The sequence below is a fragment of the Sapajus apella genome, unplaced genomic scaffold (assembly GCF_009761245.1).
Source record: "Sapajus apella isolate SASKATOON/1434 unplaced genomic scaffold, GSC_monkey_1.0 scaffold103, whole genome shotgun sequence".
Lineage (NCBI taxonomy): Eukaryota > Metazoa > Chordata > Mammalia > Primates > Cebidae > Sapajus > Sapajus apella.
The window spans coordinates 6,139,848-6,162,988 of NW_022437043.1; the positions used below are offsets into that span (position 1 = coordinate 6,139,848).

The 23,141-nt window shown below is 51.7% G+C and overlaps 2 protein-coding genes across 5 annotated transcripts in view; one reads left to right on the plus strand and one right to left on the minus strand.

The window, feature by feature from the left end:
* CACNA1F (calcium voltage-gated channel subunit alpha1 F) overlaps positions 1 to 19,407 on the minus strand; it is a 27,759-nt gene extending 8,352 nt beyond the window's left edge. For 3 of the 4 annotated variants that reach the window (XR_004262794.1, XM_032258669.1, XM_032258671.1), the window contains exons 1-32: positions 19,317 to 19,407; positions 17,689 to 17,938; positions 17,266 to 17,371; positions 16,903 to 17,042; positions 16,521 to 16,663; positions 16,274 to 16,426; positions 14,717 to 14,913; positions 14,502 to 14,605; positions 13,435 to 13,592; positions 13,094 to 13,186; positions 12,894 to 12,987; positions 12,702 to 12,728; positions 12,391 to 12,551; positions 11,242 to 11,467; positions 10,082 to 10,289; positions 9,872 to 9,992; positions 9,676 to 9,757; positions 8,121 to 8,166; positions 7,571 to 7,622; positions 6,748 to 6,892; positions 6,428 to 6,557; positions 5,990 to 6,049; positions 5,733 to 5,839; positions 5,574 to 5,661; positions 5,016 to 5,123; positions 4,871 to 4,923; positions 3,547 to 3,693; positions 2,428 to 2,629; positions 2,172 to 2,330; positions 1,245 to 1,355; positions 906 to 989; positions 64 to 84 (exon numbers count right to left, since the gene is read on the minus strand). Coding sequence is in view for 3 of the 4 variants with exons in the window: in XM_032258669.1 (XP_032114560.1) it covers positions 64 to 84; positions 906 to 989; positions 1,245 to 1,355; positions 2,172 to 2,330; positions 2,428 to 2,629; positions 3,547 to 3,693; positions 4,871 to 4,923; positions 5,016 to 5,123; positions 5,574 to 5,661; positions 5,733 to 5,839; positions 5,990 to 6,049; positions 6,428 to 6,557; positions 6,748 to 6,892; positions 7,571 to 7,622; positions 8,121 to 8,166; positions 9,676 to 9,757; positions 9,872 to 9,992; positions 10,082 to 10,289; positions 11,242 to 11,467; positions 12,391 to 12,551; positions 12,702 to 12,728; positions 12,894 to 12,987; positions 13,094 to 13,186; positions 13,435 to 13,592; positions 14,502 to 14,605; positions 14,717 to 14,913; positions 16,274 to 16,426; positions 16,521 to 16,663; positions 16,903 to 17,042; positions 17,266 to 17,371; positions 17,689 to 17,938; positions 19,317 to 19,341 (3,801 nt within the window). In the remaining variant the exon portion in view is untranslated. The remainder of the gene's footprint in view (positions 1 to 63; positions 85 to 905; positions 990 to 1,244; positions 1,356 to 2,171; positions 2,331 to 2,427; positions 2,630 to 3,546; positions 3,694 to 4,870; positions 4,924 to 5,015; positions 5,124 to 5,573; positions 5,662 to 5,732; positions 5,840 to 5,989; positions 6,050 to 6,427; positions 6,558 to 6,747; positions 6,893 to 7,570; positions 7,623 to 8,120; positions 8,167 to 9,675; positions 9,758 to 9,871; positions 9,993 to 10,081; positions 10,290 to 11,241; positions 11,468 to 12,390; positions 12,552 to 12,701; positions 12,729 to 12,893; positions 12,988 to 13,093; positions 13,187 to 13,434; positions 13,593 to 14,501; positions 14,606 to 14,716; positions 14,914 to 16,273; positions 16,427 to 16,520; positions 16,664 to 16,902; positions 17,043 to 17,265; positions 17,372 to 17,688; positions 17,939 to 19,316) is intronic. The other variant, XM_032258670.1, reaches the window with a different exon arrangement.
* Positions 19,408 to 20,728: 1,321 nt separating this feature from the next.
* The window catches only part of CCDC22 (coiled-coil domain containing 22), a 15,599-nt gene continuing 13,186 nt past the window's right edge, over positions 20,729 to 23,141 (plus strand). The window contains exons 1-2 of the mRNA XM_032258672.1: positions 20,729 to 20,942; positions 22,299 to 22,476. Coding sequence (XP_032114563.1) covers positions 20,893 to 20,942; positions 22,299 to 22,476 — 228 coding nt within the window. The 5' untranslated portion in view covers positions 20,729 to 20,892. The remainder of the gene's footprint in view (positions 20,943 to 22,298; positions 22,477 to 23,141) is intronic.

Consider the following 23,141-nt stretch of genomic DNA (forward strand, 5'->3'; position numbering starts at 1 on the left):
GGGGACGGGAGGGGACGGGCATGGGAAAAGAAGCAGAGAGTCCCTATTATGAGGGTGGGCTACCTCACCAAGGTGGCCACCATTCTGGAGGGAGATATGGCCAAGAAAGAGGTGATAAGGCAGATGATGAGATCATAGGCCCAAGTGAACAAGGGGACAAATGATGAAGCAGATATAGGGGGTGGTGGTGGTGGGGTCATTATACAGGGGACAGTAGGAAAGTTTATGTGGTAGTGGATTAGGATGTTGTGGAAAAAGTTGGTAATGGGAGTGGAGGGGAGAGGAGAGAGTAAAGGAGGTGATGGATTGGAGCCAATAGAGGAAATGATGGAACCAGTGGAGTCATGGAGATGATGGAGATGAGAGATTCAATGGAGGAGCCAATGGAGAAGCCAGTGATGGAGATATGGAACCAGCAGCGTTGTCAGTTGAGGCGACAGAACCATGCAGTACCCAACGGAGGTGATGGAGCCAGTGATAGAGTCAGTGGTGATGACAGAGCCATGAAAGAGCCAGTGTCAGAGACGATGAAGTTGGTGGAGAAATGAAGCCAATGAAGTCATCAGAAAAGATGCAGCCAAAGCAGGAGTCAGTAGAGATGACAGAGCCAATGGATGGGGGATGTAAAGGCAATGAAAGAGATAACAGAAATAACAGGAGAGGCATTTCAGGAGATGGTGGAGCCAGCAGATGGGTTACAAAATGGAATGAGGAAGCTGGTACAGGGGGACTTTGGCTGAACCCAATAGGGACTCAGAAGAGACAAAGCTAGAATGAGAAGCACTGAGTCTCCAGGAGTAGGGAGGATGTGAGTGGGAGCCACCTACCCACGTGAGAGGGAGCCCCCGGATAAAGGTGAGGGAAAGTGTTAGGGTGAGTGGATTAGTGGAAAGGCCAGTTCTCACATTGACTTCAGTGACGGCAATGTCCACTACGCTGCCCACCACAATAAGAGCATCAAACGTGTTCCAGGCATCAGTAAAGTAATGCTGCAGGCAGGAGAAAATCAGTGCTCTGTCTTCTCAAAATTCTTAAGCCAGGGTAGGGCGCCAGTAGTAGTAGGGGGCGCTAAGGGGGCCAGGGCTTAGCTTGGACCACACAGTGGGCCTGCACCTGAATCCCTCTCACTCCCTAGCCTCACACTCCCTGGTTGCTGCCCGCATCCCCAACCCTAGAGCTTTGCAGTATGCTCCACCCCCAAGGAATTCATCCACTGGTGGGTGGGGCTAGAGCAGGGGGGCCACCTTGGGCTTGAAGGCGATGATTTTGAGAACCATCTCGATAGTGAAGAGGCCAGTGAAGACCATGTTGAGGATGTCCATGGCATAGTTGAAGGGAGCAGTCTGCTCATAGTGCTACAGGAGAAAATCAAGTGGAGATGGAGCCTGAGGCAGAGATCCCCCACTCCCAACCAAATATTCCTTGGCCTGGGCTGAGGCGAGTGGGGACACGATTGCACTGCGGATTGGCCAAACCCCTTGCACTGTCTGCCTCCCATTATGGATACTGGAAAGTTTAGTTCTTGATTCCTAGCTTCTCTTGTAGCTAGGCAAGGTCAGGTTGACTAATGATGCATAAACGTAAATCTGCTGTTGATTAGCAGCTTCTGTAAAAAATATTTTGCTTTCCAATAAGAGAATCAAATGAGGAGAGGCCCCTGGTGCAACTCTCCCTCCTTTTTCCTGCCTTGAGTGTGGTTTTGATGCCTGGAGCTCTGACCATGAAACAACAACCATGAGAACAAATGCCAATTTGCTAAGAATGGTGAAGCAGAAAGACAGACAGAGCATGGGTCCCTGATGAAGAATGAACGGCCTACCTCTGCACGTCTTGATACATGAGGTAATTACCACAGTTCATTGACTCCAGGAAGCACATCTTTTTACATTTTAGAATCTCTGAAATTAGGGTGCATTTTATAATCAATGGCAACTTACAGTGGCCACTGGCTACTTTTTTTTTCTCATTCTCACATCTCTGAAATCAGGATGCAACTTACTAGTATTGGGCATAGACTTGAAGAAATATGGCAAATGTCTTTATAGCTTAAGTCGCTGTTAGTTGGCAGGGGGTTTGTTACTTGCAGCCTAAAGTGTTCCTAATGGTTCCCAAGGGATTGTGTGGAAACAATAGGGTCAGTGTCTGGTGGGGGACAGGCAGAGATCTCAGACCTGCATGGCTAGGGCAACTGTGTTGAGCAGGATGAGCAGGAACATCAGGTACTCGAAGGCAGCCGAGTTCACAGCGGCCCACACACGATACTGATGCGGGTTCTTGGGGATGTAACGACGGAGTGGCTGGGCCTTGAGGGCATATTCCACACATTGACGCTGCATACCAGGGCAGGACATGAGTAAGCAGTGGGGTCCTGAGGCAAGGGGGGAAGGGTTGGTGACCATCCATAGCGGGTCAGGGGTCAGAGGTCACCTGGTTCTTGTCCAGCTCACAGTTTTGGTACTCCTGCTCGCCCTGGGCACGGAAGGTGATGATGACAAAGCCCACGAAGATGTTCATCATGAAGAATGCAATGATGATGATGTAGACAATGAAGAACACCGAGATCTCCACACGGTAATTATAGATGGGGCCATGGTCCTCTGCGTATGCGTCGATGGCCTTGTATAGCAGTCTGTGGGAGCCAGAGGGGGGTAGATGTGGGGCAGGTTAGGGGATTTCCCAGACCCCTCAGACCTGCCCCCAGTCCACTTATCACAAACACCCCAGAGTTTCCTGCCCAGCACCCCAAAGACCCCTAAATCTCCTGACCTAACCACCTGGGACCTCCATACATACTCTAAGAGACCCCTGCCAGGCCCTCAAAGAGTCCCAAATCCCCTGTCCCACACCCTCAGAACCCCCCATACAGCCCTCCAGAGCATCTCCATTCAGACCTTCAAAGATTCCTAAGTTCCCACAGACCTTCAAATCCCCTTCTCCAACCACCTGGAGACCCCCATGCAGCTCTCCAGAACTTCCCCACAATCCCCCAATGATCTAGATTTTTTTTTTTTTACCTCTGTAACAAAATTCCACTTGGCAGGACGATCTGGAAATTTATCCCTGTCCCATCAACTTGAATCCTTGCTCCATTTCTTCCTGGAGCTCCCCAACTAGTACCCCAAAGAGCTGCACCACTTTTTAGAAACCCCTGAATCTCAGCTTCATCTCTTTGAAGACCAAGGTGTTTGCCCCACCTTGAAGAGCTGCACCCTGATGCAAGCGACCAACCCAGACCTCCACTCTGTCCCCCCAGACCATCTCCAATCCTCTCTAGGCTTCTATCTAGCTACCTAGTCCCTTAGAGACCTATGTTCAATTCCTGGAGACCCCTCACCTAAGTCCCCAAAGAACTCCCACCCAGCTTGTGGGAACCCCACCTCTACAGTCCTCTGATACATCCCCCACTCTTCAGAAAACGCTATCTAGTCTCGAGAGACCTTAGTCACATCCCCACTGTACACTCCCACCCATTCCCAGGAGATCCCAACCCAATCCTGCAGAGACCCCTGCCTCATCCCTTTATATCCCCAGGGCCCTGTCCCTCACGCAGGCCAGCCTTCAAAGGTGGAGACAGTGAAAAGGGCCATCATGGCTGAAAGGACATTGTCAAAGTTGAAATCACTGTTGACCCAGAGCCGCTCCCGGACCAGGGGCCGTGACACGTCTCCATCTGGATACACCAGGAAGGAACCCCTGTGGATGTTGCAAACAGGTTAGATGGGTGAGGAGGGGTGAGGAACTGGAGAAAAGGGTCTGGGGTCTTCAGCATGGAGGCAGCAGGACATAGTGGTGGAGCAAGATGATCTGGGTTCAAATCCTGTCCCTCCATGTCCTGGCTGAATGACCTTGCGCATTCACCCTCTCTGCTTCTGTTTTCCCAGTCTAAGAAATAAGGATAATAACAGAATCGATTTCCTGGCTTGTCACAAGTCAATAAATGAGACTAGTGTCTGGCACATAGTTGGCATCATTTCCTCATCACCATTATCATCCTCATCATCACCCACCAGGAAAAAGTATAATGAATAATAGCCAACGTTTATTAGCACTAACTATATGCTAGGCACTGAGCTAGGTTTTTTTTTTTTTTTGAGACTGAGTCTCCCTCTGTCACCCCCAGGCTGAAGTGCAGTGGGATGATCTCGGCTCACTGCAACCTCCGCCTCCTGGGTTCAAGTGATTCTCCCGCCTCAGCTTCCCGGGTAGCTGGGATTACAGGCACACAACACTAAACCCAGCTAATTTTTGTATTTTTAGTAGAGACAGGGTTTCACCATCTTGGCTAGGCTGGTGTTGAACTCCCAGCCTCAGGTGATCTGCCTGCCTTGGCCTCCCAAAGTGTTGGGATTACAGGTGTGAGCCATAGTGCCCGGCCCAAGCTAGGTTTTCTGTGTAGCAACTTTACATTGTACAAAGTACATTTCCCATGTAGTAACTCATTTACTCTTCACAACAGCCTTGCGAGATATGTACTGTTTAGCCCCATTTTTCAGTTGAGTGAAATGGGACTGAGTAAGGTTAAGAAATGTACTTAAGTCTCATGAAGTGGATTTGAAACAGGAATATCTGACTTCAGGGCCCAGGCTTTTAACTACTACCCTCTACAGGAGTTTCAAAAAGATGGAAGCTGGGGCCAGGGGTGGTGATTGCTAAGGGTTCTGGAGTGGAATGTAGGTCACTCTGGGGAATGTGGAGAGGGATCTGGGGGAGGTATCAAGGGGATCTCCAAAGACTTGGTGAGATCTGAGGGCTTCTGCAGTTCTTGGGACAATTCCAGGACTGTATCTTTGGGCCTTGATGAGATCTAGGGTCTCTGTAGTCTTTGGGAGGGGTCTTGAGCGCCGTGAAAGGCAGGGGCTTGGGCACTCACTTGCATTCTTGGGGGGTGTGTTTGGCCTCGTCCGTGCAGGTGTAGAATTTCCCCTGTAGGGAGGATGTCTGTCAAGTAGGTTAACCCTTCATCATGCCCCCGCCCCCGGACCCCTGCCTGGCGTTCCCTCCAGTGTTTGCCCCACCTTGAAGAGCTGCACCCCGATGCAAGCAAACATAAATTGCAGAAGTGTGGTGACAATCATGATGTTCCCGATGGTCCGGATGGCCACAAATACACACTGCACCACGTGCTGCGGGCACCCAAGCATATGGCTACTGAACACTGCAGGCCACAGTGGTCACGGGGCAGGGACTCTGGTCATAGATGCAGCTCAGGGACTTGGGCTGGGGACATGTGGTGATGGGTCAGGGATGTATGGTTAGCAACATGTGTTCAAGAGGCAGTGTGACGGGCCAAAGACATGTGGGCACCCACCAGGAATAAGTGTTTGCTGGGTGGGGATCTGTGGCCACCTGTCAGGGAGCTGGGTCTGAGAAATGTGGCCACTGGTAAGAAATGTATGGTCACTTGGAAGGAACATGGGTCAGGCCACATGGCTAGCGATCAGGGATGTGTGTTTACATGTCAGGTCCAGGCTGCATGGTCACACACCAGTGCAAATGGTCAGTTTGATCAGTGATCCTGGCCCCAGGGGCAGGGCAGGGCCTGGGTCCTGTGGGTTTGGGTGGGGTGGGGTTACCTTGAGTCCCTTGGCCCTGTTGATGGCTCGGAGGGGCCGCAGTACTCGGAGTACTCGAAGAATCTTCACCACCGAGATGGCGCTGGAGCTGGGGAGGGGGCAATCCTCAGGCACTGGCCCTGGCTGGGCCCTGTGGGCTGCGGGGGGGCTGTCACTTACTGGATGCCAAAGGAGATGAGGGACACGCTGACTACCAGCAGATCCAACATATTAAACCAGCTACGGCAGAAGGAGCCGCGGTGCAGGAAAGCCCCAAACACTGTCATCTGGGGACAGGAGGACTTGAGGCTAGACTCCAGACCTGGGGATGGTGGGGGCTGGAGGAGGTGGGGATGGGGAAAGGAGAGGTGGGCTACAAGGACGGGTCGGGAGAGTGCTGGGGCAACTGAGGGAAGGACTGTGGTCCCATTAGTCACCTTTAGTAGAATCTCCACAGTGAAAATGGAGGTGAAGGCATAATCGAAGTAACCCAGAATCTGGGGGGGTGAGAAAGAGCGGGGAGCCACCAAATCACGACTCAAGGGGATCCTAGGTAATTTCTCAAAAGGCTTGGCCATCAGAAAGATTAGGGTTCAAATGTGGACTCCTCTGCCTCTACCCAGCTACATGGGCACCCTTGGCCTCCTTAGCCTCTCTGAGCACAGCTTCCTCCTCAGTCAGGTATTGATCTCTTCCCTGGCGCCCTGTGTGTTGCACACACAGTAAAGGCTGGAATTGCATCAGCCGCCATTATTGAGCCTCTCTCTTGGCTCACCTAGGGCTCTTCTCCTTGTCTCCATCCTGCCCCAGCTTGTGCCCACTAGGACTGCCCTGGGAGGGTCCCCTCAGCTCCTAGCTCCCAGCCAAAGGCTCACGTGGTTTCGGAAAGAGTGTGCTCGGATGGGGTCCTCGGCGGCCAGGGATACACTGCTGAGGATGATGAACACCAGGATAAGATTGGTGAAGACATGATGGTGGATGAGGGTGTGGCAGCCCTTCCTCAGCCTGCAGAGAGGGAGTGGGCCATGGTCAGAACTCAGGAACACAGAATTGATCGGGGATTCCAAGGGCTACAGCTCTGGCCCTGCTGCAACAGGCCATGCCCTCACTCCCACCTTGGCTGCTCCATGGTCCTCCGTCTGCCCCAGCCCCTCCTGCCTCAACCCCCGCGCCCCCCTCCACTTCCAGCACTCACGGATTGGTTTGACTGAGGCAGAAGAAGGCGCTGCCCTCAGGGATGGGTACGACTTTCTCTTTGGGTACAACTTCCTGCAGGAGTTCCACACCCCCTGCACCCTCTTCCTCTTCTTCCTCTTCTTCCTCCTCCTCCTCCTCCATGTCTGGCACCAGGGAAAGACCACAAAAGAAAATTAATTGAGTAAGTTGATATAAAGCACCCAGAACAGTGTTTGTCACATGGCAAATTCTTCCCATTTCCGTGCTAGAATATTGGCTCCTCCAGGAAGGTATTTTAGCCTGTTTTGTTTACTGCTGTGTCCACAGCACTTAGAACAGTGCCTGAGTCACAGTAGGAGCTCAGTAAATGTGTGTTGAATGAATGTTGTGTATACACACTATTATATAATAAAGGCTCTGAGAAGTTCAGCAGTAAACAAAACGTGTTTGTCTTCTTTTTTTCTTTTTAGAGATAAGGTCTCACTCTGTCCTCTAGGCTGGACTTCAATGGTGCCATCATGGCTCACTGCAACCTTGAACTCCTGGGTTCAAGCGATCCTCCTGCCTCAGCCTCCTGAGTAGCTGGGACTACAGGATGGCATCATCATGCCTGGCTAATTAAAATTTTTTTTGTAGAGATGGGGTCTTGCTATGTTGCCCAGGTTGTGTTTCTCTTCTTTAACTTCAACAAATATTGCTAACCACATACCAAGTCTGTTATTTTCAGGATGATCTTGGAAAAGGCTGATCTCTGGAGAGGAGGGTCTCAGGGAGCAGGAGCTGTCTGCCTGAGCTCTGTCCCCAAGATCCCACACTTGCTCCACGTGGCCCTGCCCACTTGCCTGCTCCTTCACTTCTTGCACCCTCCTCTTCCTCTTTCTCCACACCAGGCACCTGAGGACAGGAAGACGGGGGTCATCAATGGTGAGGGAGACACAGGGAATGGAATCAGGAGAGGCATGGAAGAAATGCAATAATAGGGGAATGAATAGGCAGAGAATGAAGGTTAAAGACATGCACATGGCCAGGTGTGGTGGCTCATGCTTGCAATCCCAGCACTTTGGGAGGCTGAGGCAGGTGGACCACTTGAGGTCAGAAGTTCGAGATCAGCCTGGCCAACATGGTGAAATTCCATCTCTATCAAAAATAACAAAAATTAGCTGGGTATGGTGGCGCACGCCTGTAATCCGTTACTCAGGAGGCTGAGGCAGGAGAATCTCTTGAACTCAGGAGGCGGAGGTTGCAGTGAGCCGAGATGGTGCCACTGCACTCCAGCCTGGCTGACAGAGTGAGACTCCATCTCAAAATAAAACAACAACATAAAACCAGACATACACACATAGGTAGTGGTGGAAGTGGGAGGTGTAGACAGTGTCCACGCTTGTAACTCACCAGCTCTCCATTCTCCTGTGGGAGGTCCTTCTCACTGCTCTTCTCCCTGTGCGAGGAAATAGGGGGTGATTTCTGCAGATGGGCAAGGCTGAGGGGGATCACTACAGTCAGAACAGACCTTTCTTGGGTCCCATAGAACCTTCTTGCTTCCACTCTTTCCTGCTGCCCCTCCCGCAACAGTCTGTTCTCAAAGCAGCCAGAGGGAGCCTGTTAAACCCTGTCTGGGACATCCCAACTCTGCCCACAACCCTCCCACAGCTCCTTAACTCAGGATAATCTACAGTTCTCACCCTGGCCCAGAAAGCCCTGGATCTGGCCCCCACATTTCCTCCACTGATCTTCACTCCATACGGCTCTCCTCCTTGCTCGCTCCATTTCAGCCTCACTGTTTTTTTTTTTCTTTTTTTTAAATGGAGTCTTACTCTATTGCTCAGGCTAGAGTACAGTGGTGCAATCTCGGCTCACTGCACCCTCTGCCTCGTGGGTTCAAGCGAGCTTGTCCAGCTATTTTTTTTTTTTTTTTTTGGTATTTTTTAGTAGAGACGGGGTTTCACTACCATGCCTGGCCATCACTGAAAGTGCTAAGAATGTGGCCAGGTGCAGTGGCTCACGCCTGTAATCCCAGAACTTTGGGAGGTCAAGGCGGGTGGATCTCCTGAGGTTAGGAGTTCAAGACCAACCTGGCCAACATGGTGAAACCCCATCTCTACTAAAAATAAAAAAAAATTAGCCAGGCATGGTGGTGCACATCTGTAATCCTAGCTACTCAGGAGGTTGAGGCAGGAGAATTGCTTGAACCTGGGAGGTGGAGGTTGCAGTGAGCTCAGTGAGCTGAGATAGTGCCAGTGCACTCCAGCCTGGGCGACAAGAGCAAAACTCCATCTCCAAAATATAACTAAAACACCTGAAGAAGTGCTAAAAACAGCACCCCCCCTTTGCACTTGCCACTCCCCTTCCTTGAATACTCTTCCCCCAGATATTTGCATGGCTCACTCCCTCACTGCATTCAAGTATCTGGTGAAATGTCACTTTCTCGTGGACAGCTTCCTTGCCAACTTTAACCTCAAAGAACAATCTTTATTTCTTGCTATCCTTTCATTCTATTTTATTTCTCTCTTTTTTTAAAAGGCTAGTCAAGTGAAGCAGTAGGAGTGGTGGAGAAGGAACAAAGAAATCTGTAACTGGTTGTGATCAATTAGTTGTAAACACCACTGCACTCGGACCAGCCGATTTCTCTTTATTACATATTATTAACATATATCATATATTCATCTGTTTATGTTTTTCTTGTCTTCCCCAACTAGAATATTAGTTCCATGAAGGCAAGGACTCTGTCTGCCTTGACTGGTGCTGTCTCCTCAGTATCTACAATAGGACCTGGCAGAGAGTAGGCACTTAATAGACGCATGCTGAATGAATGAGGACTGGCAGATTGTATCTGGAGATAGGGATTACCAGGGTGACTAGAGGCATCTCTGGTGGTGTGGGTGACTTGAGGGATTCCCAGTCAGGGACCCCAGAGAGAGACTGTGTTAGGGGTGGAGCCAGATCTCACCCGCCCTTGTCCTTGGCAGTGCCTGCATCTCCACTGGCCAGGTTGTCCACAGCAATGGCAAGAAACACGTTCAATAGGATGTCTGGGATGAGCTTAGGCTGCAAAGGTTGGAGAAGCAGTCTGCCTATAGACCACCCAGGTCTCCCTGTCCGCCCCCACTTCACCATCATTCAGCCCCACAAAGCTCCAAGGATACAGTTGCCACAGATGAAGAGAATGATGAAATAGATGCACACCAACATTCCTGGGAAGAAGGGACCACCATACGCCATGATACCATCATACATGACCACGTTCCAGTCCTCGCCTGTCAGGATCTAGGGGTGGGAAGTCACCGTGGAGCTCTTGAACCCCCTCCAACTCCAGGGACCCCCGACCCAACCATCCCAGGGTCTCCAGACTCCACCTGAAAGACAGTGAGGAGGGCCTGGGGGAACGTGTCAAAGGTGCTTCGCTTGGTGTGGGTCTGGTCAAAGTTGAACTTGCCCCCAAACAGCTGCATGCCAAGCAGGGAGAAGATGATGATGAAGAGGAAAAGGAGAAGCAGCAAGGATGCGATGGATTTCATTGAATTGAGCAGGGATGCCACCAGATTGCTCAGAGATGCCCAGTGTCTGCAGCAGAAATGAAAGGGGACGGGGTCAATGCCATGTCCATTGGAGCGTCAGGAGCCAAGGCAGGGCTGCAGCTTGGGATGCACCTGGGCAGGTGGGGCTCAAATAGGCTTTGGTGTCAGGGTTAGAAATGATTTTGGAGTTGGGGTGAGATGAGAGTAAGAAGTGGGGGAAAGTTGAGTTTGGGATTATGGCTGCGGTTAGGGGTATAATGGGAGATTGGGAGATGAGGTTAGGATGGAGGTTTAATGGAAGTTGGTGAAGCTAAAATTGGGTTTCAGGTTGGGACTGGGCCTGATGTTGTGATGGGGTTGTGATGTATTTGGGGCTGGAGATGGAGTTAAGGGTAAGTTGTGGTGGAGCATTTGGATAGAAGAGGGGATGGGGTGAGACAGGCTGAGGCTGGAAATAGAGTTGCAGTTGACGAGAGGGTGATGGTAAGGGGTTAGGGACATGGGGGTTGTGTCTGGGGATTGAGGATGGCATTATGGGTGGTGGTTAGTGACGGGGATGGGGCTGGGAGTTAGGGATAAGGTGGGAGATGGGGTTGGGCTTGGAAATGGGTGCTAGGGTTGTAAATGGGCTCATAGGTGACCTGTGGTTGGGATCAGAGATGGTATGTCATTGGGGTTGGGATGGGTTTGGGCTGGGAATGAGTATGGCGTTGAATTTGGAGACGGAGTTGGGGAAAAATGTTAGAGCAGGAGTTGAGGTTGAGAAAGGTGATGGAAATGGAGTAGACATTCTCCCCAGTGGATGAAGACAGGAACTTGTGTCTGCTTTGATTCCTGGTGTTTCCCTAGGGCTTGGCAGGGCACCTTGCACGCAGCAGACACTCAATGGATGTCTGCTCAATGAATGGCGAAGCAGATGAAGTTATCATTGGAGCTTGGGTGGGGGGCTGTTGGAGCTGTGTTTACGGCCCTAGTCTTTCCCCTCCCTCGATACACACCTGGTGACCTTAAAGATCCTGAGGAGGCGCACACATCGGAGCACCGAGATGCCCAGGGGCTGCATGGCACCCACCTCCACCAAGGTGGTCTCCAGGATGCCCCCACAGACCACGAAGCAGTCAAAGCGGTTGAAGAAGGAAGAGACATAGGCAGAGGGGCCCAGACCATACAACTTGAGAAGCATCTCCACCGTGAACAAACAGAGCAACACTTTGTTGGCATACTCTGTGGGGAGAGGGGTGGGAGTGATTGGCCTGGCGAGTTTCCGTGATGACATGTGGGGGGTAACTAGGGACCATGGGGTGACCCAGGGTAGCTGGTATCAGGCCAGGTGCTGGCTGAGGGAAGGCTTAGGGCTAGGGATTAGGATGGGTTTGTAGGTCAGAGTAGGTGAAGTTTTGAGGGGCTTGGAGATGGGGGCAAGGGACAGAGATGGGGTGGAAGGGCCAGAGTCAGCACCTGTGAGTCTAGGAAGTCCCCAATTCACAAGTAGAATTAGAGTCTAGGGTTTCTTTGAGAGTGGGGCTGGTTTGTGGGTTATGGGTTAGAAATGTGCTCAGTATTCAGGTGGAAGCTGAGATTATAATGAGTAATAGTAAGAGCTTACACTTATAAAGTGTTAGCTATATAGTGGGCCATACAGTGTCCTAAGCAGTTTTCACCTTACATCATTTAATCCTCTTCACTGCGCCATGAAGTGGATACAACTATCTATCATCTCCATTTTGTAGATGCGGAGAACTTGTCCAGACAGTGAGATGTTGAGAGCCTGGATTCTGGAGTCAGGCTGCCTGGGTTCTAATTCTGGTTCTGCCACTCACTAGCTGAGTCCTGGGATTAGTCGCTTAACCCCTCAGTGCCTTGGTACTCAGTGTTCTGTGCCTTGGTATTTAATTCGCATAAGGTTGTGGTGAAGAAATTGTCAGTACACATAAAGAAAGGTGCTGAGAATGGAGCTTGAGGCACATAGCAGGTGCTACCTGTGTAAGCTACAAGGTGGGATGGGGCAGGCTAAGGGCTCTGCATTTATTTGGGGGTGGGGAAGGCAGTGTTTTGGGGGCTGAGGTACCCTAGAGGTCCTGGATTTGAGCTTCTGGCATAGAAGGAATAGGAGGCGGGGGGAGATGGCTGGCAGGCTGGGGGTGTACCCTGGATCTGGGTGAGCCACACAGGCTGCCCGTGGTGCTCAGAGGCGATGGTCAGCGTGTTGAGGAAGACAAGCAACAGCACAGCCCAGTAGCAGGCATTGGACTTCACAGCCCGACGGCAGCGCGCCCGAAGGACCCGGTTGGTTCTGCGGAGGCGGCGGCTAGGGGAAGGAAAGCCCACCAGCTGAGATCACCTACCTAAGCCTGCCCTGGGGATCTCATGTGGGGGATCCCAAAGGTCATGAGGGCTTGGAGGTGGAGGGGGTCTCAAAGTCTTGGAGTCAAGGATTCACACAGCTTTCCCAACTCACCAGATCCTGGTTTTCATGATCTTGTTTCTGAAAAAGACGGGGGATGGGAGGTGGGTGTCACACAGGGCAGAGGGGGAGTCAGTGGCTGGGGCCAGAGATCAAGGACTGAGGTCAAGGCTTGAGGCTAAAGAAAGAATTAGGGTCAGGGTTTGGACTGGCTTCTGGGCTGGGTCAGGGGCTGGGGGCCCTCACAGGCAGCGTGTACAGCTGGCCAGAGCCCCCTCCTCCTCATCCTCATCGCCTTGGGTCTCTGTCATCGAACCGGTGTCACTGGCTGGGAGGCTGGCTGTAGGCAAGGTGGGGATAGTGGTCAGGACCTGAGACCCCGAGGTCCAACCTTTGGCTCTCACCTCTGCCTACCCACCCCCACCCCAGCCTGGCTGGACCCCCACCATGGCTGCTGGTGGAGTGTGTGGAGCGAGTAGAATGACTGAACCAGCGTAGACGTCCACGCCTCCTATTGGTCAGCTCGGCCAGCTGTGAACCTGCAGGGAGAGAAAGGACAATTAGGGAGGACATACTGGGGGCAGGGTTCGGGCCATGTTTAAGGTAGGCATGTCATTTGGAGTCTTTGATTCTCATTTTGAGCCATAATTCGGGGGCTGGGGCTAGAGTTGCTGCAGATCAGGCCTGGGTGGGTCTCAGGAGGGCAGACCACGTATAAGGCATGCAGGGAATGGCCCAGATTGGAGTCGCCTACGATGGCCCGCCCGGCCCTCTTCAGCCAAAGAACCAAGGTTGCCATCAGTGGAGGGGTCCTCCATGTCCAGCTCTTCAGCTTGAGTGATCCAGTCCAGGTAGCCCCGCAGGTCCTCCTCCATCTGCTGCTTTTCCCGCTGTTTCTGGAAGTCCCCACGAGCTTTTGCTTTCTCTCTCTCTTTGGAGAACTCCCTGAGGGAGGAGGATAGAGGGTTAGGGGGAGGAGCCAATCCGAACACCTTGCTTTCATCACTCCGCCCACACTAGCATCCTAGCTGCTCTGTGAATATGTCAAGCACATTCTAGCCTCAGAGCCTTTGCACTGACCGTTCTCTTTGCTTGGAACGATTTTCCCTCAGATAACCACATCACACACTCCCTCATCGCTCTCTTTTTTTCTTTTCCCCAGAGACAGGGTCTCACTCTGTCACTCAGGGTGGAGTGCAGTGGTGTGATCATAGCTCATTGCAGCCTCAGTGTCCTGGGCTCAGGCGATCCTCCTACCTCAGCTTCCTAAGTAGCTAGGACTACAGGCATTCGCCACCATGCCCAGCTATTTTTGTTCATTTTTTGTAGAGATAAGGTCTCACTATATTGCACAGGCTGGTCTCAAACTCCTGACCCAGAGCCATCCTCCTGCCTTGGCCTCCCATAGTGCTGGGATTACAGGCATAAGCCACTGCACCTGGCCTCTTTCACATTTTTACTTAAATAACAACTTATCAAGACAGCCTTTCCTTACATCCCTGTTTATAATTACAAGATCTCTCCCTTCTTATCTTTTATCTTTCCTTTCTTTCCACAGCACACATTCCATATAAAACACTACATATATGTGTGTGCCAACATATAAACGCACACACTTATTTTATTGCATATGTTGCTATTTTCTGTCTCTCTCCATCAGAGTGTAATACCAGGAAGGCAGAGATTTTTGTCTTTTGTTCCATTCCTAAAATGTTGCCTCACATACAATAGATGCTCATGATTGAATGAAGGAGTATTTCAGATGGGTTTTAAAGGATGCCTAGGAGTTTGTCAGCCACAAAGAAGAGGGCAGTGGCTGAGGGGTGGGAAGCAGGGAGTGTCTAGGTCCCTCACCCACTCAGGACGCCAAGCACAAGGTTGAGGACGAAGAAGGACCCAAAGATGACAAGGCTCACAAAGTACACCCAGGGCAGTTCATACCCCATGGCATCTTGCATCTGGGGAGAGAAAAGGCATGCATCCCTCAGGGTAGGCAGACACTCCTGCCTGAGTGTCAAGGAGGAAAGGCAGGTGCAGCCTCCAAGCTGTGTGCCCACAGTCTGCCTCACCCAGTAGAGCACGTCGGTCCAGCCTTCCATGGTGACACACTGGAACACTGTCAGCATGGCAAAGAAGAAGTTGTCAAAGTTGGTGATGCCTCCATTGGGCCCTGGCCAGCGCCCGCGGCACTCAGTCTGGTTCATAGTGCATGCACGCCCGGATCCCGAAGACGCACAGGGCGATGGGTCCTCCTCCGCTTCCACGTCTGCAGGAAGACTGGAGCTTGGGGTTTCGAAGCAGGCCCACTCGCAGTGGCTGCCACCCTGAAGCCCTGCCCACTTAGGATGTTCGACTTGGGTCCTGGATTTTTCTTGTTTTTCTTGCTCCATCGCCCAGTCTGGAGTGCAGTGGCACGATCTCGGCTCACTGCAACCTCTGCCTCCCGGGTTAAAGTGATTCTCCTGCCTCAGCCTCCCGAGTGTCTGGGATTACAGGCTCCTGCCAACACGCCTGGCCTAATTTTTGTATTTTCAGTAGAGATGGGGTTTCACCTTGTTGGTCACGCTGGTCTCCAACTCCTGATCTCAGGTGATCCACCCGCCTAGGCCTCCCAAAATGCTGGGATTACAGGTGTGAGCCACTGCACCCGGCCGTGTTCTAGATTTTTCTAAGGCCACCCTCAGCTCCGATTCTAGAGCAGAACCCTGTGAGATCAGTATTCTGAACCACTGGGAAGCTAGGGATTCCACCAACAGGGATCTGAATCCTGGGGTGGAGTCTTGTAAAGGCAAGAGCCTGGGGGTGGGGTCTTGTGATTTTGGGCGGGTCTCTTGAAGAGGGGAGGGGCAAGGCATGGCCTAGGGTCTGCATAAATGCTCTGAGTGTATGATAGTCTTTTTTTTTTTTTTTTTTTTTTTTTGAGACAGAGTCTCACTCTGTCGCCCAGGCTGGAGTGCAGTGGCCCTATCCGATCTCAGCCCACTGCAATCTCCGCCTCCCAGGCTCAAGCGATTCTCATGCCTCAGCCTCCCGAGTAGCTGGGATTACAGACGTGCACCACCACACCCGGCTCATTTTTTGTATTTTTAGTAGAGACGGGGTTTCACTGTGTTGGCCAGGCTGGTCTCCAACTCCTGACCTCAAGTGATCCATCCACTTCGGCCTCCCAAAGTGCTGGGGTTACAGGCATGCTCCACGGTGCCAAGTCGAGGATAAAGGTTTTTAAAATTGTTTTTAATTAATTAATTAACTTATTTTTAGAGACTGGATCTCACTATTTTGCACAGGCTGGTCGCGAAATCCTAGGCTCAAGTGATCCTCCCGCCTCGGCCTCCCGAAATCGGGAATACAGGCGGGAGCTACTGAGCCAGGTGTTGTCTTAGTGCGGGACAGGACCTTAGCCTGTGGGTGCAGTCTTGTGATGGGGCGGCGCTATTAGCGAGGTGGGGTTGTAGTCTGATTTAGGGCAGAGTCTTGAATATATGGGTGGGGCTTGGTTATCTGGGGTGGAACCTGAGCCTGGGGGCGGAATCTTGTGAATTTCAGTGGGTTTCCATGAGTGCAGCCTTCAATCTGGGAACCAGAGGAGGGGGCGTGTTCTGCCTAGGAGGGGCGGGCCGACTAACCTGATCCCAGGAAGTAGCATGTCTTGTGCATTCGTCCAAGGAAAAGCTCGAGCCCAATGATGGCATAAATGATGATGACGAAGAGCACGAGGAGTGCAATGTGCAGCAGCGGCACCAGCGCCTTCATGATGGAGTTGAGCACTATGTGCAGGCCTGCGGGGAGGGAGGGGTAGGCAGAAATAAGGACGGAGTCAGCTCAATCCCACCCCCACCCTCCACCTCTGATCTCGGGGGATAAGCCACTCACTCGGGACCCCAGACACCAGCCTCAGTGGCCGCAGCACCCGAAATGCCCTCAATGCCTTCACATCGAAGCCTCCCGGCTTCCCCCCGGTATGCGGGGCGTCGCCTGGCCGTCCGGGACCTTGCTCCAGCAGCACGCTAAACAGTCTGATGGGGGAGCACCGGGAAGGGAGGCGGAGGTTAAACTTTAGGATTCCCCCCTCCAACCTACCCTTCTCAGAAATGCGCAAGTCCCTGTAACTAGAAATAGAAATGGGTTTTAATCATATTCCTGATTCTGGCTGCCGAATGGGGAGGGTCTGAAAGGGTCACTTTCCTGAGCCCAGAATTCGGCGGGCCTGAGGGTAGGAAGGCGGCTAGGGTGGGGTGCCCCCGCAGACGCGCACCCTACCACGACGATGATGAAGTCGAGTAGGTTCCAGCCATTGCGAATGTAGGCGCTGGGGTGGAGCACCAGCCCGTAGGCCACGATCTTGAGAACAGTCTCCACAGTGAAAATCACCAGGAATACATACTCCACCTGCTCCTGGGGGGAGGGGGTGTGGGGGGGAAGGGGGCGGGGCGGGAAGTCGGGGAGTTATTTAAGGGCAGGGTTTGACGGGGGCGTGGGGAGCATAGTCGGGACCGACGATGGGGCTGGGATGGGCCAGGTCAACCGGGTCAGAGAAGGGGCGGGGTCTGGCTGGAAGGAGTGAGCTATACTGGGGCTCTATCTGGCTGGGAACCGGCTAGGGCGGGGCAGGCCTTACTAGGTTGTGGTTGGCAGTGTTGGAGTCGTCCTCAGGGAAGGGGATGTAAACTCCCAGGGCCACGCAGTTGGCAAAGATGGTCAGCAGGATGAGGATGTCGAAGGGCCTCAGGTGGACACAGTCAAGGACCCTGGCAGAGTGGCATGGGAACCCCCACACTCCCTTGGGGACCCCCCCCACCCAGTGCTGACCGTTGACTCCCAAGGTGACAGGTCCTGACATTCTTGACCCCTGCCCTGATCAAGGCCTTGACTTTGACTCCCCTGGAAACCTTAACTATCCCCAACTCTTGCTGTGATTCACTCCTTGACTCTTGAACCCCGGTGACCTCCACCCTCCTCCATTCCAGCCCTGACCCAATTTTTGATTCCTGGTACCCTGATGACCCTTACCCCTGGGCCCCACCCCTGCTTTCCAGGATGCTTCCACTCCACGATGCTGATGCAGGACCGCCGCAGGGGATTGGCCAGGGTGAGGCAGAAGAGTGCCCGGGGTGACCGCTGGGCACTGGCCACTGCCACGGTCTTGTGCTTGCTGTGCTGGTTTCTTCGCTTAGGGGTCCCTAGGCCCGATGCCCCACTGCTTTCGCCTTCCACAGCTGGGGGCCCGGGGCACAGTCCCCATTCAGGACCAGGGCCTGCCCCATTGGCTGGACTGGGCTCTGGGGTGGTGTCTGTATGGAAAAACTGAGTCAGGGAGGGACAGGGTATTGGGGCAATTGTGGCTGCTTCGTATCTGATCCTGTCCCTTTGTTTGAAGGAAGGAGAGAAGGGCGTGGAAAATCAGGGAGAGCTGGGAGTAGCTGGGTTAAGCACTGGGAAGTAAGATTTGGTGTTCCAATTAAGATTGGGGCTAGAGTGAGCCTTTATAGGGGAGTGAAGGTAAGATTACATTTCCAAGTGAAGTAGGATTGGTGTTTGAGTTTGGGGTAGGGTTTAAATTGCCATGGGGTGGGCCAATTTAAGGTTAAATTTGAGTGGTGGGGGAATGGGTTTAAATATAAGTAGGAGTGGAGCTTTGACTTAGGGTTAGGACTGGGTATTTGAATGAATTGGAATTAGAATTAGGATACAGGTTAGGGTCGAAGTTGAGTTTTGAGTGGGACTTGAATTTTGCATTGGGGTTTTCAGCTAAGGCCATTCCCAGATCCCATGGCCTTATTTTAGCCTCAGAGGGGCAGTAGACTGGCCTGGTTAAGATTCCCAGCTTTGGAGGAAACAAGGTGCCTGAGTTTAAATCCTGACTCTACCACTTGGTACCTCTGTGTTGCCTTGGGCAAAGCCTCAGTTTCCTTATCTGTATAATAGGGATGATAGTAAGAGTGCCTACAATATAGGGGTGTTGTGAGGATTAAATGATTTCAGAATGAAAAGAATCCCTGGCATATAGTATTATTCCCATTTAGCAGATGAGAAAATTGAGACGAAAAGGCTAACTGACTTGATGAAGTGGCTGAATGGGGAGTCACACCAGGCAGGCTAACTCTAGAGCCCTCATGGCTTACTAGCACCATCAAGTATGTGTTCTCTCTCTCTCTCTCTCTATCTCTATCTCTCTCTCTCTCTCTCCCCCCTAAAAAGCTCTGTGCACTTTCTGCAAAGTCAGAGACTGCACTCACTAACAGTATTGACATCCAAGTGTTGAGGTTGAGGTTAGGTGACTTTAGGTCTGTATCTAGGGTGGGGTTTGGACTCAAACAGGTTTTTGCCTTCTGCATGGTAGAATTTCTGTTAGGTTTCAAGTGGGCGTTCAGATAGGGGTGAGAGCAGGGACTGAGGTTGGGCTTTCTTTGGGAACTAAGGCTGTGGATGAGGCTGAGAGGCCATGGGGGAGGGGTGGTGTCTCGGTCAGGCTGAGCGTTAGGACTCTGGTGGCAGAGAGGCTGTTTGGGGCTGGCTGGGATGGGGAATAGAGTGACGTGGTTGTGGTCCCCTAGGGGCTCTCTAGGGGTGGGGTCTGGGTGGGCAGTAATGGGTGGGTCAGAGGGGCTGAGGGTGGAGCACAGCCCAGGCTTGCTCCAAGGGTCAGCAGGGGTGGAAGGATTCTCTCACCTTTCCTGCCTTCAGATTCCGACATCTTCCTTTCGAGATTGAAGGGACATCTGCACACAACCCCCCTCACTTCCCCCAGCTTTGGAGGGATTAAGGCCACAGGGCGGGGCGATAACACTGTCGTATGGGAGGGTGGGGGGGCGCAAATGGGACATTTGTGGGCCAGAGTCTGACAACAGATGAAATGTTTACCAAATATATACCTGCAGCAAACAGTCAAGCTAAAATAAGAAAATGATGTCATTTTCCAATAGTATATGGAATTCAAAGTATGTAGGAAAAACCTAATATATGTGCAATATCTCTATGGAAAGAAGCTCATATTATCAATTATTATTGTTGTTGTTGTTTTTAGAGACAGGATCTTGCTCTCACGCAGGCTGGTGTGCAGTGGCACGATCATAGCTCACAGCAGTGTTGAATTCTTGGGCTCAAGTGATTCTCCACCCTCAGCCTCTTGAGTAGCTGGGACTATAGGCATACACCACCAGGCCCAACTAATATTTTTTTTTAAGAGATGGTGTCTTGCTCTATTTCCCATGCCAGTCTCAAACTCCTGGCCTCAAGTGATCTTCCCTCCTGGGCCTCCAAAACTACTGGGATTACAGGTACACGTCAATAAATGGTTACATAGATTTTCTTTTTTTTTCTTTTTCTTTTTTTGAGACGGAAGTCTCGCTCTGTTGCCCAAGCTGGAGTGCAATGGCGCGATCTTGGCTCACTGCCACCTTTGCCTCCTCAGTTCAAGTGATTCTCCTGCCTCAGCCTCCCGAGTATCTGAGACTACAGGCATGTGCCACCATACCTGGCTAATTTTTGTACTTTTAGTAGAGACGGGGTTTCACCATGTTGGCCAGGCTAGTCTTGAACACCTGACCTCAGGTGATCTGCCCGACTCAGCCTCTCAAAGTGCTGGGATTACAAGTGTGAGCCACTGCACCCAGCTGGTTACATAGATATTTGCTGTATATTTTTTAGAGTGTACAAATGTGTATCATATTAAAATAAAGCATTTTTGAGTGCATGAATACTGGTAACTATAACTTACATAGTGCTTATCTTATGGGTCAGGCACATAGTACAACGTGCTTTATATAAATTAATTCTGTTTTAATTCTAAAAGCAGGTGCTGTCAATAGTCCCATTTTACAGATGAGGAGACTGAGACACAAGGAAATAGTCACTTTGTGCTAAAATTCTGACCTTAATGGGTACGCTTTATAGCCTAGAAGATTAACGCCGCCTTAAACGAATGACTCAAGAAGACCCTCTCTGTCCAGCCCCTCCACTCCCCACCACACTGGTTGTTCCTTTTTCCCTTGGAAGAGTCCGCTTGACTGCGGGTCGAAGAACTACAACTCCCAGCAGCTGTTGCAAGCTCAACCTCCGTGCACACTCACACCAGGCCTCACATCCGGCAAGCGCCGTACTTGCTCACAGAACTACACTTCCCAGCTGTCTCCATAAAGCCCGTGACGCTCTGGGACCGCGATCGCAGAGCAGGGTTTCTACAGCTGCTCCCCACTTTCTCGGACCCGGTCCTGGACCCAGCCCCCAACACCGACACGGCTCCACCATGGAGGAGGCCGACCGAATCCTCATCCATTCCCTGCGCCAGGCCGGCACGTAAGAACAGAGCCCCCGCCCACCCCCGAAGCCCACATCCGGGACTCCAAAGCCCAGGACCCAGTTTCCCGGGAACCTTAAAACCCTGGACCCTGATATATTCAGGGCTCCAACTCCAGGACCTTAAGACCCCCACCCCCTTACACACGCACGCACGCCCACACCGTCCTCCCGGACACCGACATCAGGGGCCTCCGAAATCCTTTGACTATGATATTTGGTGCACCCAAAACTCTGGGACCCAGACACCTTGAGACGTTACAATCTCGAAACCTCAAGACCCAGGACCCTGTAATCTGGGGATCCTGACATCAACACCCTGAGACCCTGTTATTTGGAGACCCTAAGACACCTGTGCCTTGAGGACTAGGGAGCGTAAAACCCCAGGACCCTGGCACTCGGGGACTCCAAAAATCCCTGGACCTTCAAACTCCAGTTCCCCAAACACCTGGGGCTTAAAAAAATCCAGGATTATTCCCCTGCTACCCAACCCAACCCCGCCCAAGACGGAGTCTCACTCTGTCGCCTGGGCTGGAGTGCAGTGGCGCGATCTCTGCTCTCTGCAACCTCCGCCTCCCGGGTTCAAGCGTTCTCCTGCCTCAGCCTCTCGAGTAGCTGAGATTACAGGTGCAGTCACCACGCCCGGCTAATTTTTGTATTTTTAGTAGATACGGGGTTTCACCATGCTGGTCAGACTGTCTCCTACTCCTGACATCAAATGATCTGCCCTTCTCGGCCTCCCAAAGTACTAGGATTACAAGCATGAGCCACCGCACCCAGCCAAAAAAACCCTCAGGATTCTAAAATCTGACGACATCAGCATTTGGTCATCCTGACCCATGAGGACTCGTCCGTTCAGGGGCCCTAAAATCCCAGTATGCCAACATCTAGGGAGTCTTATTTTTGTATTGCTTGAAACTAGGTTGTCTTGATATTCAGGGATCTTGATACCCAGGGTCCCTGACATTTGGAACTTCTGAAAATGGCAGCCTTATAAAATATAGTCTTCTCAAAATTCTAGCAGCTCAATATCTATGTAACGTGCTATCTGGGAACTGAGAAACCCAGTGCCACCTGGACTCTTTCACTTCCCAGACCCCCAAATTTTGATATTTTTCTAAACTCAGTTATCTTTCATTCATCATTCTCCTACTCCAAGGTCTTAGGACCTGAGGATTTCCCTAGTTCCTGGCTTTCCAAATGGAAGTCACAGTCACCAACATCCAGGATCTGTTAAACTGCAGGCATCATCCCTGCCCCTACCTTGGTACTAGTGTTTCCAAAAGGCTGCAGGGCTCAGCCTGACCCTTGTTTCCTGACTAATTCCCCGATCAAGCCTGTCTCCTTCTTCTTCAGGGCAGTTCCTCCAGATGTGCAGACCTTGCGCGCCTTCACCACTGAGCTCGTTGTAGAGGCTGTGGTCCGTTGCCTGCGTGTGATCAACCCTGCCGTGGGCTCTGGCCTCAGCCCCCTGCTGCCTCTTGCCATGTCTGCCCGCTTCCGTCTGGCCATGAGCCTGGCTCAGGCCTGCATGGTGAGTGGCCCTCCTCCCAATGCACACATCCTCTTCCTTCCTCTTTTACAAAGTAACCAAGCTCCTTTGCAACATTTGCCTTTCCTCTGCTACTTTTCCTGCAGCTGAGCTTTCATTAGTGGTTAAGGTCAAACTGCCTGAGTAGTTTAGATCCTAGCCCCACCACTTTGTAGCTGTGTGACCGTAATCCTTCTGGGTCCCAGTTTTCCTGTCCATGAAATGGAGATAAATGTGGGACTGTTATGAGGTGTAAATGAGTTTATACAGTTTGCTTATACAGTTTGCACCTGGGCTGCTCCTGGCCTCTATGTTTTAAGCTTAGCTGCAAAATACCACCTCTACCCCATAGTATCCATTTCCCAGTTCCAGAAAACACCGTCTGGGTCCCATACTCACTCCTAATCACTGTGTGCTCTGATTGGCCCAGTCTGGATGACATGGTCATTCCTTTTCTTTTTTTTTTTTTTTTGAGACGGAGTTTCGCTCTTGTTACCCAGGCTGGAGTGCAATGGCGCGATCTCGGCTCACCGCAACCTCCGCCTCCTGGGTTCAGGCAATTCTCCTGCCTCAGCCTCCCAAGTAGCCGGGACTACAGGCATGCACCACCATGCCCAGCTAATATTTTGTATTTTTAGTAGAGACGGGGTTTCACCGTGTTGACCAGG